Below are 13,245 nucleotides of genomic sequence, written 5' to 3' on the forward strand. Positions count from 1 at the left end.
AGATACCCCCAGGTGTACGCGTGCTGCGCGTGCACGCTGCTTTGTCTGGGACGGCGCTCACGTGAGCGCGCAGAGTCTACGCGCCGAAGACGTCGTACCGCGCGCGCGCGCAAGCAGGCAGCGCTCGAGCACACGGCGAGAGACTCCAACCTTAAAGCGTCCCGTCCTGAAAACTACACAGCGCTCGGAGGAAAGAAGAAGAAAAAAAAACTTCACAATAACTTTCATCCTGTTCCCGATTATTTCCTTCGAACAGAATCAAAATCTGAGTGAATACCTGCCAGCGAAAACATCTTTCGAAGGTCTTTTAATGCTTGTTTTGTGGGTTTTCTTTATCGTGTGTTAGCGCGGGGGCTCTTCGGCAACTAGGGTTATTTTTTTTCACGCAAAGGTTTGACCTCGAGAAACTGCCATTGTTTTAAAACGTATTTTTAATTTCTTTATAGTTTTTTTTTTTTTTTTTTTACTTTTTAACCTTTTTAAAAAAAACACGAAACGGACCTTGAAAACTACAGTGTGTGTGTGAACAAGTCCGGCGAGTCTCGAAAACTTTGCCTGGCTTTAAAAGTGAAATCAGCGACACGGCGCATCTCCATGTGGAAATCCGACGCGGGGCTGAAAGATACCTTTTAACCGAGGCGAACTCGTATTTTGTGGTCGGTTTGTGTGTAATTCAAGCTCCTGGCAGTCGGGCACGACGATGAAGGCGATTGTTGCGCTTGCAGTTTGTGTATCCGCAGTGATTTTTGTCTCTGCCAGCCCGAGTGAACAGAAGTCACAGAACTGCAATGAAGTCCGGACGGCGTACAGCTCCAAAGGCTTCAACAGTAACGACGTCCCCAACAAAGGAGTGTATGGTAAGAATCACTGTCGGCCTTTTTCTCATTCACCTCCCCGTCCTCTTAAAGACAAGTATGTTGGTGACTGACTGAACACTTTTATTACTCTTGCCACGGTGGTGTCTGCCTTGACTACAATGAACAAGGGATATAAAGCTCAAGCTGCTGCTTCTCAGAACGAGCTCGACTCTGTTAATGGGAAAAAGTTTGTAGTGCCTATAGAGAAGCGCGCGCACACACACACCGCCTTCCAGTTTAAATATACTGTGTAATTACATTCAAATACGATGCTAAGTCCATTTTGGATAGACTAGGCATTAGGCGATGCCGTATTTCATTTCAATCATCCAAACGTCTTGCTGTGATTTAATGCTGGGAAACTGGTGCTTCTTGTTTCTTTTTGTTTGAGGAAACAAACCGGAGCACCATTGATGTGGAATGTTAACAGTGTTTTCTTTACCTTGGGTTTGTTGGTAACAACGCGCACACACACAGCTCCTGTACTGCACTTTCAAGCAAAGGGAATCCAATTCTAAACCCCAAACCTTATCGTAGAAGACCATAATGGTCATGTAAATGTAGTGATTTTTATCTGATTGCAGGGGGGTGGGGTGCAGTGGTGGTGGGACCACTTTAAACTCTTCTTATTCGAGCTGCTTTCAGGATCCACTCTGTTTATATACTGTTCCACATGTTTCCCTGCAGTAAAGGAAATCCGTGGCTTTTAGATTCACATGTATTTATTTGGAGTGTTTATCATGCCAAAGCGATGTTAAAATCAGGATGCATTTGAAGGATGTTAGTGTTTTTCCCAAGCTCCAGAGTCTTGCCCAGAGGCCCAGCACTGACTGCAGGCAGGTCCTGTGATCTGGACTTCATGTTAAAAACACGCTGAACCCAATTATCACCCCCCCCACACACACACACACCCCAGACATACACTTTTTCTCTCTCTCTCTCTCTCTCTCTCTCTCTCTCTCTCTCTCTCTCTCTCTCTCTCTCTCTCTCTCTCTCTCTCTCTCCCTCACTCTCTCTCTCTTTCCCTCACTCTCACTCACACACCCAAAACAAGGAGTTGTCTGTCTGGGACCTTTTTCACCTAAAGTGAAAAATCACATCAGTAGGCTTTGCTAGGTTCACAGCTCTCAAAACCCCTGAATCACTCACTGCTGTGTACGATTACATTTGACATTTGGTTTGCATTTATCAATTTTTTTTTTTTTGCAGCTGAGGATTATATGTCATGCCTTGGATAAACTTGACAAGATAATGAGTGTCTTTCCTTTCTATCCCGTAACAATTTAAGCATGCATTTCATTTAGTTGACTCTCATTGATTTACATTAACGGCAAATACCATAGATGGAAATGAAAATCGCCTATTGTCAAACACCGTGGCATAGTCTGTTAATCCCTGTAAGGTATTTACAATGATATTGTCTCCAAAGTGCACATGTCGGGGAAAAGTCCACATTTTGATTAAACTTGCTGCTAATTATATTTATTTCATTTTGGACTTCAATTTGAGTGTTTGTTATAAAATAGCTGTTGGCTGAGAAATACTGAAGTGCCGAGGTTAAATGGATATTTCCGATGAATATCACATTTGCAGTTACTGAAGTCAACTATTCAATTATTTTCCTCATTCAAATCCTATAACCTATTTTATGAACTTTGTTGGCTTTTGTAAAGATTGCATCATTGATATTTTTACTGAGTGTAAAATAACCTGTAGACATCATATGTCCTTCCTTACAAAACATACTTTGCCCATACTTGATACATCATTGCTCATTTTTTGCTAAAGCTTTAGCTTATTGGTCTTTTGATTAAAGTGTCTGTCATTTCAAATAAGATTGCAACCATGGGAAGTTAGCAGGTGGAATCATGCAATTAGAAGCTGCATTACATGTGAGAAATAGAACAGCTGTCTCGAATCATGGATACCATTTGCTTGTAATTTGCCTTGTAATTTACACAGGGCCAAAAGCCCATTGTTTTCCCTGGTGCGTCATTGTAATGTAAAATTTGGCTGATTGTACCCAAACTCACCTGCATTGATAATCTCTTATTGTAGTGCAGCTCTGGTTTTGTCATGATGGTTAACAAGTATGTGTTATAATAGCTTGTTGAACAGTCTGGGTGCCATGCACATGTGCATCGCTCAATAGACCCTGATATGCATCAGACTCTTTTCTTTGTTAATAATGGAGCCTGAGATAATTGATCCAACGAGAGAAACAAGGTCTACTGTTGATAAAGGGTGGAGGCTTCTTAGAAAGTGGAAAGGGAACACAAAAAGCTCTGCTTTTTGGTAACAATGTGTCCTGTTGCTAGGGTGAAAATGGTCTACAGGAGAAAGTAATTGAACTGTCAGTGTGAACTTCTGGTTTTGGCTTTCAGCACTGGCCCTTTTCACCTGGTAGTCAAAACATCTATTCTCCATTTTCCATGGACATGAATCCACGTTCTATCCACAGTTAGGCCAAGTACATCCAACACAGAGGCAAAGGCCAAAATGATATCCTCTCAAAGCCATTGTTTTTTCAAGATTTCTGTGATTGATCAGCAAGAGTATTATTACTTTTGCACTCTGCATTTTTTATTTATTTTTTCCACGTGTTATGTTCTAGCTAATCCGGCCAAATTCAGATGTTTTGTTCATTTCGTATTGTAATTTATATAATAGACTAATAGACACCTTGCAAATTCCAACCATTTCAGCTCCATCCAAATTGAATGTAAACAGCTAGAGTACAGAATTAAGATAGCGCTTATAATATGAACACCGATCCTCCAACCCCAAACATCTTTTGCTTTCAGCTTGTGGTGGAAAAGTTATGCTGTTTGCTCACTGAATCCCAATCTTTTCCTTCAAGACTTAGTGTTTGTGGTGTTTTGCACATGATCTAAGGCTTGAAAATGATTTAGTGTGATCCGTCATGTTGCATGATTTTTAGTTATTTTCTTTTGACAAAGCTGAATAGATTTTGCACAAATTCTTACCTGGACTCACACCAATATATTTTACTGTGTTGATATATGTGGTCTCTTTCTCTTGTTTGTTATTTACAAGGGTTGTGCATTATTGTTGCAATTTGTGTAAACTTTAAACAGCAATGTTTAGGATTTAAGGTGTGGAGGGGTTAAACAGAAGAACAATCTGCCTGTGTGAATTTTCCACAGTTTAATGGAGTGCATTTGTAGAGCTTCTCTTTACTGTCTGGGGTTTAAGATGTTTATTTGCCAACCAGTTGGTCTCCTCAGATACTTTCTGTTTGAGCGATATCAAGGATTATATCATCTTATGGGACCTCATAGTTACTCAAGCACTAAAGTACACAGTTCCCCACTAAGGTCTGAAGCTCTCACACCCTCTCATTCCTAACCAAATCAGAGAGAGTCTTGGCCTTTTTAAGAAAAAGCCCCACTGTTTGTGATGGTTGATGATTGGCCTAGATGTTGTAAAACGTGTGTGTTGAGTTCCTGCTGCGCAGTGGCTCTTCAAAAGGAGAGTGCTTAGCACTGACCAGATTTGTATCTCTTTGTGTCAACAGTTTCTTATTGGGAGACGGCGAAACACTCTTTCCTTTACTAGAGCAGTCTGTTTTGCTTCATATTGGCAGTTAGGTCTTGTGTCATGCCTCGGGTATGGACAGTGGTGAAGATCAAAGGCTCTTCCTTCTTTATGCTCGGAGGATCATCCCAGGTCTAATTACTTTAGTGCATTCTAACTAAAGAACCTGCAACCACAGTTCTTTGGCTTCCAAATATAGTATAAATCAGTAGATGATCCTATTGGGGTTTTCTTAATGCTTGAAATATTTTTGACGTTTTAGATTAGCGGTCATATTTTGAAATTATGCACACCATATGTCTCCCAGGTGCCGTCTGGTAAATAATTGACTAATCGTCATATCACTGCAGAGATAAGACCTGAGTCCAGTAAGGTTCCTGCCATGCATAGACAGCCTGAATTTACTAGTGGAATAAGTATGCCTTATTCAGTTTCATCTCTACATTTTTGTGTGTTGGATATCAGAGTAATTCTTTCTGCAGCAAGCTGTGTCCAGAATGCCCTAGAACAAGTGCTCTCCAAAAAAAAATTGCTTACATATTTTTTAGATTGAGTAAACTTCTCTGCATTCTGGCTTTCTCCTACATGTAATGTAAAATATATAAAGGTACATGTAAAATTAGCAGGGGCGGTTAAACAGATGCCCTGGCGTGAACACGGCCTTCTATTCTTTGTAATGCTGGTTAGGAGCAAACGCATCAGGAATTATATTTCTCTTTGTCAGTGACTAAGGATTAACTCTTTTGTCAGGAAATAGGGCTGGTAGAATATCAACAGTATCAATGCAGAAAATTGATCCTGGCTCAACAGAAACCATTCCTCCCTGCTGTCAGCAAGATTACCAGCCAAAGACCATGTGGCAAAAAGAGTTTCTTTCCTACAAATCAGAGAATAATTTTATTTTGAAGAACATCGGTGAAACCGACAGCATATCATTGTAGGTGGAAATGGCATCATTTAATACGCATAAATAAAAAAAAGCATCCGTGACTCTAGGGTGGAAAGGAATCAGTGTCCTCTATTAAAATGATATTGAATTACCAAAGTAATTAAAGGTAAATCATATTCACTGGCTACTTTAATTTGCACCACTAACTTCACAACAGGGACAATTTTTATCTTTTATCCTAATAGGGGAAATGGTAGTGGCAGACTGATTTTAATATTGCTCACAGCAACACACTTTACAACTGCACTGAAAAGCAGCTGAAGAATTCACTTGTGTTGGTATGGATGAGCTACCACATCGGGTTTTGCTCCTGTCAGCCAATAATAGGATTTTGAGATTAGAAAAAGATCAGACATGTTTTGTAATCTGCAACAGTTCTGTTTCAGTGAGTCTTTGCCAAGTGTAGCCTTGGATGCCTCCTTTTGGTATGGAGTCGGATGTGGTGTTCTAATTCACCGTTCAACATGTGTGATAATCAGATGCTTATTTGTTCCGCATAATTGGCTCCGTTTGGCTGCTCTCCTTTGACCACCCAAAAAAGTGCCACTTGCTGGATGTCTTCTGTATAATTTTGGGAACAAATGTACTCAAAATGGTTAGAGTGACTAAGATGATGTCACTCGATTAAATGTTTGGGTAATTGCTGTTTTTAATAAAGTAATCAGTAACTGTAATAAAAATGTGAAATTGTGCACTTTAAGAGAAATTTACATTTATGCCTGTAATATCTGTATCTATATATATCTATATATCATATCTTTAGGGCATTGGCAACATTTTAGTGGTACTAAATTTTAAGCTGGACGAAGATATCAGTAAGGGTTATTAAAAGCTTCAGGCCACGGGCAAGACTAAAATGACCTTGTAGTCTGTTCCTGTGTCATGGCCAGGCCCTGTGGCTGGCTGACTATTTGGCTATTAGAAAGAAGATATGAAACACATTGACACACATTACCTGAAGTGTGAGTGGATGTTTGAGGAAGTGTACGTTTTCTAGGATGATCGGTCTAGCATTTATTTTTTTCCATGTTGATTTTCTTTGTCATTTTCACTGGATTAATGATTAAGGCATGTTGCAGTACCTTAGGGTTATTTCTACTTGGAAACACATGGCCTAGATAATAGGCAAGTTATCAGTTACTGCAGGAAGTGTAGAAGCGAGCAGTGGATTTGAGACAAGCAAATTTCCAGGTGGTTGAATACAGGAAGCTATAAATCGGCAAACAATTCAACTGTTTAAGTCTTTTGGAGACAAAAATTGCATTATCATTCAGAATGTGCATGCATTCTCTGAATGGAAATAGTTATGAGTCTCTGTCTATCTATCTATCTATCTATCTATCTATCTATCTATCTATCTATCTATCTATCTATCTATCTATCTATCTATCTATCTATCTATCTATCTATCTGAAAAAAATATATATATTAGGGCTGAAAAGATTACTTGGGAAATTAAATTAAGAAAAGGCATAATTTAGACCATTTTAACTACACATGGTGCACTGTGTTTCCCCACGGACCATTATTACTGATTCACTGCCTGCTAAACTTTGGAGCGCTATGGACAGGCAAACACAGAAGACGCTGCTGAATAAAAAACAGAAACGTGTAGAAAACAGCGAGAGGCGAAGAGAAAATATGGCATTTAAATGCACTAAATGGGTTTAGTTTTCACAGATATTCTTGTATGCAATATTAGCAATAAAAATGTAAATTTCACTTAAAAGGAAACAAATTACGTGTTAATTTTAAGAGACTCGTCTTAGTTTCTCTTGTATATTTAGTATTGCTCTTTAATAAAGAAAAAGTATTGTATCCGATTACCCGATTAATCAAAGGAATAATCGTTAGAATACTCGATTACTAAAATAATGGATAGCTACAGCCCTTCTCTCTCTCTCTCTCTCTCTCTCTCTCTCTCTCTCTCTCTCTCTCTCTCTCTCTCTCTCTCTCTCTCTCTCTCTCATATATACACAGAATATATATATATATATATATATATATATATATATATATATATATATATATATATATATATATATATATATATATATATATATATATATATATATATAAAAAAAACTACTGGAGTTTATTACCCAACTGTAGCTGTAACATTTATTTATTTATTCACTGGGTTCTCTACATCATTACCCAGCACTCCCCCTGCGCAGCCTCTAGTGAGTGACAGCCCACCAGGGGGTGAATGCTACATGCAGGAACAATTGGGTGATTCTCCCCCCCCACCCCCAAAATACATTCCACATAAGACCACCAAGACCCTCACACTGGGAGCTCAGAGCCCCAAGCAGCAACAAAGCCTGTGCCAGCAGAGGATTGACGGGCTGCACCACTGAGTGAAGCTTACAGAAGGGATTTTGACTGATGGAAGAGGAGCCTCGTCTGAGGATGAGAACAAAACACAGGAATTACCAAAAGGAGCTAGCACCATGTGTGATTTCAAGCAAGCTTGAGTGTTGCACTTTTGGGGAAAAGCTGGACGTCTCTGGAGCTATGCCCAGGCTCTGATGTGTTTGCTTCTTCCCCCATATATACACTTATACTCTATACGGATGAGGCATATGCGTGCTGACCTTTTTGTACCCTTACATTCAAACAGCTTTGAAGCTTGTATCTCTCGTGACATTGTTTAACTCTGTTTTTTGGTGAGGCAACCAGGCTGTGCAGTACAGTGCCGAGTCGCATCTGATTGAGGCTCTGTAAAATCTGCCTGCACATTTGTGCCGTTTCTTCACCACAAGGCAGATAGAGGCCGCCACCGAAACTCCTTGTTAACACTTCCAATTTGCATGTGGAGCTCCCTGGGGCCCATTCACTTGGCTTTGTAGGAAGTGTTGATGCAGGCATTCCTTTTTATCTAGCCTTAACATCTAGAAGCTTTTCTTTCCATTGTCCTCATTCTGTTGGGCATTTTATCCGTTCTGACTTGCTCCAAGGCCTCATCCAAGGTCTAGTCCCTTGTCTTTTATTATCCTTTATTGTTTTTCTTTCTGCTGTCTTCTCTCTTTCAGTTGAATTTAATACCAAAACCCACTGTTATGTATGTTTGCGTTGACAGACATTATCGTTGTAAAGTCATGTTTAATTGTGCTCTTTGGATCTGTTGCAGCGGCGAATTGCTCAACAGAGAAAATGTGCAGTTTTTGAAAAAGGGCATTGTGTTGTCGTGTTTCATTTGTGCATGTAAAAGAGAGCGTTAGCATGAATACAAGTCTCCAATATAATCTATTTCATGCTACCCATCCCTTACCAGGCACAGCTCCATATGAAACTCCCTTGTTGAAGTAGCACTGCAAATTAAGTCCCGAGACAGTTGCCGCCTGCTAATAATGATGTTAATGCGAATAATACTACTATTCGTGGTGCCAATAACTGTGGTGTTTTTATGGTCCCAGAGACCCATTTTGTGCCTGTGGAGACCGAGGAAGGACACGGGCCAGGGATTTGCTGTGGGTTTTGGACAGAATCCTCAGCTTCGCTAACATTCCTGAACCTCTGAAATCCATTCTAATTATTCCCATAAGCTTCATCAGGATGAGTCTAATACCAGAACTCTGCTCGCACGGGTAATTCACACTCGCTTCCCTAATCCCATTTTTACAGGCCTTCTGAACATGTCATAAAGTCTTTTGAAGAGGATAAAAAGACCATGTTGATTTGATGTGTGCTCTGGTAAAAGGGTGGGGGAGTAAAATGACCTCTGATTCACTCAGACCTTTTTATTTTAAATATGCGTTATGCTTTAGATGGCATTTCCTAAAGCTGACAACACAAAGGCAGAAATTAACAACTTTTTTTCCGAACGTTAATGCCCTCTGAAACAGGATTATATAACTTTGTAACTGAGCCATGTTTTTTTAATTACACAAGTCCACAGTGCCCTAAGATAATCCAGATGGTCTCCACCAGCTCTCAAACACCAGGAACAGGTATTCAGTATGATTCACTGCTTTGTTCCGGTGTGTGATATCAGTCAACTATTTGGAAGGCTTGTGACTTTGCATATTTAAGGCCAGCCCATAATGTTATCTATGATTAAATTCGTGGCATTCCATCCTAGTTACACAGATTGGCACTGGGTTTACTGCAACACTGATCAAGATAAAATGGTTACTGAAGATTATTCATAATAAAGTTGCTGATACTGATCTGATGCTGATCTTTAATTGTAGTACTTCACTAAAAATGGCCATACAACTGTGTTCACCTTGTTTAAACTCTTCTAACTATTTAGAATCATTTAGGTGTAAATGTGTCCTATATTTGACAGTCAAATAAAAGCAAGATCTGCATAATAATGTTAAAGATGAAGTTTACTGCAGCCCTTTTTGCACATGTGCTATGTGTGGCATTGCTGTTACCGCATGAGAGATGCAGGTGATTTTCCACCTGTCCTATGCTATGCAATGCAGATCTCATCAGTTAGAAAGAACTAAGATATACGATTTTTCCCTAACTAAAGCCCTTAAAGCGCCAAACACATTTTCTGGACTCACCCATTTAATAGGCATCAAATCAGATGAAATCGGTCAATGATTCCTGATGCCAGGCTATATGCTTAAACTAATTGACAAAGGCTAGTCTGAGGAGTAGATTGGGAAAAGGGTTTAAGCAGAGTATGATTTTAGAAGGAACTTGTAGGAACAAAATGGTCGACTTCACTGAGTAAACGGAGAAGGCTATGTTTGAGCTGAAAGCTGTTGCTTTTGTGACTTTTACTCAAAGGCCTCAAAGATTTGACATGGCTGTCTGTATCACAGTGAAGATGGGATGTCCATGGCTAAAGCATAGTACATTGGTGTCATTTTTTTTTTTTTGCTTGACTAATAGTGCTGCTCTTCCAACCAACATCACTGCTATCCAGTTTCCTGAGCCCAACAGCTATATCGCAATCATTGTGGCTATGTTGTCACATTGAGGACTTGGAAACATGATCATGGGTTTGACCTCATCTTGCCAGTGGGCCCCTCTCACTCTATTACTTGTAAATGCACACACCGTTCTAATGCTTGTTCTTCAGGTTTGACATCTGGCAGATTTCATCCTCTCTTACCCACAATGTCAATTTTCATTACATTTATCCAAGTCATGGAAGCACAAGGTGATTAAAGACTTGTATAATCCTGAATGTTCTGAGCGTTAATGGGTTCATATTTGAAAAAGTGACCTTCACTGAAATGTTCTTAGGAGATTATATAGTTTGTATATATACATTGGAGTTGTTTTGTTCCTACAACACTAAATCACTTTTCAGGGAGGGAGGACAAGTCGTTTTCAAGCTAAAATCCTTGCTTGTCTCTTTTCATTTAAGTACCATCGAGCAGGGTATGGAGAAATGGTCTTTTAATTCAAGGGATGAGCCAGGATTTTGCATAGGCTTTTTCCTATGTTTTAACAAAGTGGTGTTGTTACGTGATGTCTAAAGACTCGCTTATTCTGCAAGTCTTTATAGATCATGTTTTTGTGATCAAACTTCTCTTTTTGGCAAAGAAAGGGAAACCAGAATCGTGAAAGTGCAAAGATATTTGGTATGAATACAGATAAAATGCATGTTTTACTTGTATAAATGTAATGCAGTTGTGCAGTTCATATTACTAAGAGGCAAATATAGTCCTTAAGTGTTTAAGTTAAAGTTAGTATGAACTTGTTTTTGACATTTTTTACTGATTAGTTGTTGATCCCTGTAATATCATATATTAATCTAATATTATAAAAGACACCCCCTATAGATATTTGGTGGCCCCCCAATTTCTAACCATTCATTTCTCTACCCTCAACAAGAGCGCCATCAAATTTACCACTTCAGGTCCTCCAAGTATGCTTTTACCCACTTAGGATTCCCTGAGTGTGCTTTTGTGTGTGCGCTCATGCTCACGTGTGCGTGCGCACACACTCATTTGTTTGTGTGCTTATGCAAACACCGGTGTGTTTAGCTCTCATTGGGGATTGCGAATCCTTTCTTAACCTGGTTGATCACTGACTAGTGTCATGGGCTTAATCATCTGTTTTATTCATCTTGATGCATTCCTAGCTGGCAATGTCTCTGCTTACCTTTCAGAGCATTGTATTTAGTCCCATATTCTCTCACTCACTCTTTCACTTTCTCACTCAGTCTCTCAATCCTGTTGAATGTACGGTTTGAGAAAGTGGAATTGCTTCCACCTGAATGTTGCGCTGTTCACGTGTCAGCCGCAGCTTTCACAGGGCCACACAGCTCCGTTCGGATGGACCGCTTCAATGGACTTTACCGTCAGTTGAAATTCATCGATCATACAGTGCTCTTGGTTCACTTGTGACCTGATTGTTCTTCCTTGTTGGAATGAGGCCTTACATTCCAATGTTTCTGCGTATACCAAATCCTTAACACACAACAGAAAACCCCTGCTCTCTCCCCGCTCATTTGTCAGCTATATAAAAGTGAATTCATAGAGTTTCTATGACAATTCTGGAACAAGTTAAACATTTCACAATAAGCTGACCTGGGAAGTGGTGTAGGCAGGGAGCTTTTGTGTTCAGACACAAAGACGACGACTGCACACTGGGGAAAGAAGATGGAGACAGACATAGAATGAGAGGCCAGAAATATGTTGTAGAATTTTCCTGGGGCTACTGGTAATGTTTATGGATGACAACCTTAAAGAAGGTTTATTAGTAGGGTGTTTTAATTGGTCAGATGCTCTGCCTGGTTTTGTAATCAGAGGCAAAGTAAAACTATGAGATTGTTTTGCATTGCTGTGTACACACACAAAAAATAGGTTTTTAACACCCTTCATGTAAGAGGATGTTTTTGATGATCTCTCATAACACCAGCCTTTTCATTGCCCAAATCTGCTTTGTGTTGTCTCCTACCCATATGCTCTGATTGATTGAATTCTAGAATTGTGTTAAGTGTTAAGAAGATGATGAGAGGAGCTGTTGCCGTTCCCATGCTACAATATCGCTGTGGTTAATGATCACACAGCTGTCTAGACTCTTAAGCCTGTGATTAAACGCATGCTGCTCTAAGGCTGACTTTCTGAAAGAGAGACAAACACACATTGTCTCTGATGAAATCTGCTTCTGCATTTCTTTTTCTGTCAACCAAGTGCCATCTGAGAAAAATCTGGTTGCTTAGTGTTTTGACAGCTGTGTTTGGCAAGAGATTTTAATTCATGATTTATTTAAGGAAACCTTTTACACACATGCTTTCCAGGGGCTTGTGGCCAGCTGCCCTACTGTAAAACATTTTGTTGCAAATTAAAGTGGCTGCAAATACAATTCTAAAAGAACACTAACGTTCCTTTAAATGAATCAAGACTCCAGCAAACTCTTAATATAAACATTTTCTCTTGGCTATGTTTTACTTATTTTATTGCTGGTCCAAGCTTAGTCTTGCAAGTCTACCGTATATCTCAGTTCCTCCTCCCGATTAGAATTATTTTATATTGAATAATGAAGAATGTAATGGGAAACGCTTGGCCCTGAATCATGTGAATCGTATGATTTATTATTATGAAAATCTTTTTCTGACCTTCCTTCCTTCCTTCCTTCCTTCCTTCCTTCCTTCCTTCCTTCCTTCCTTCCTGTCCATTTTGTTAGTGCATTGGGAATTTTTAGTGCCTTTCTGAAAGTTCCTGACCAGTGCGAATGTCAACTGTATTGTTTGGCTTTGGATATCCGTCTTGTTAATTTGCTTCCTCAGTAACACAACACATGCACTATTGGGTTTCAATGTGCACCCATACAAATGCTCACCCTGCATTGGGATTGGATCTGGTGACTCAAAGGACAGTCAGGAGGATTTTGGGCTTCTGCCCCCTACTATATGGACCTAGACTTGGTAGACAAATGACAAATGGTGTGTATGGGAAGTTAGGA

General features: G+C 39.6%; 1 protein-coding gene across 1 annotated transcript in view; it reads left to right on the forward strand.

The window, feature by feature from the left end:
* The first annotated feature begins 5 nt into the window (after positions 1-5).
* Positions 6-13,245, forward strand: part of gpc4 (glypican 4) — a 30,395-nt gene continuing 17,155 nt past the window's right edge. Inside the window, exon 1 of the mRNA XM_083561703.1 lies at positions 6-857. Coding sequence (XP_083417829.1) covers positions 701-857 — 157 coding nt within the window. The 5' untranslated portion in view covers positions 6-700. The remainder of the gene's footprint in view (positions 858-13,245) is intronic.

Source organism: Silurus aristotelis (genome assembly GCF_946808225.1).
Source record: "Silurus aristotelis genome assembly, chromosome: 14".
NCBI classification, from domain to species: Eukaryota; Metazoa; Chordata; class Actinopteri; order Siluriformes; family Siluridae; genus Silurus; species Silurus aristotelis.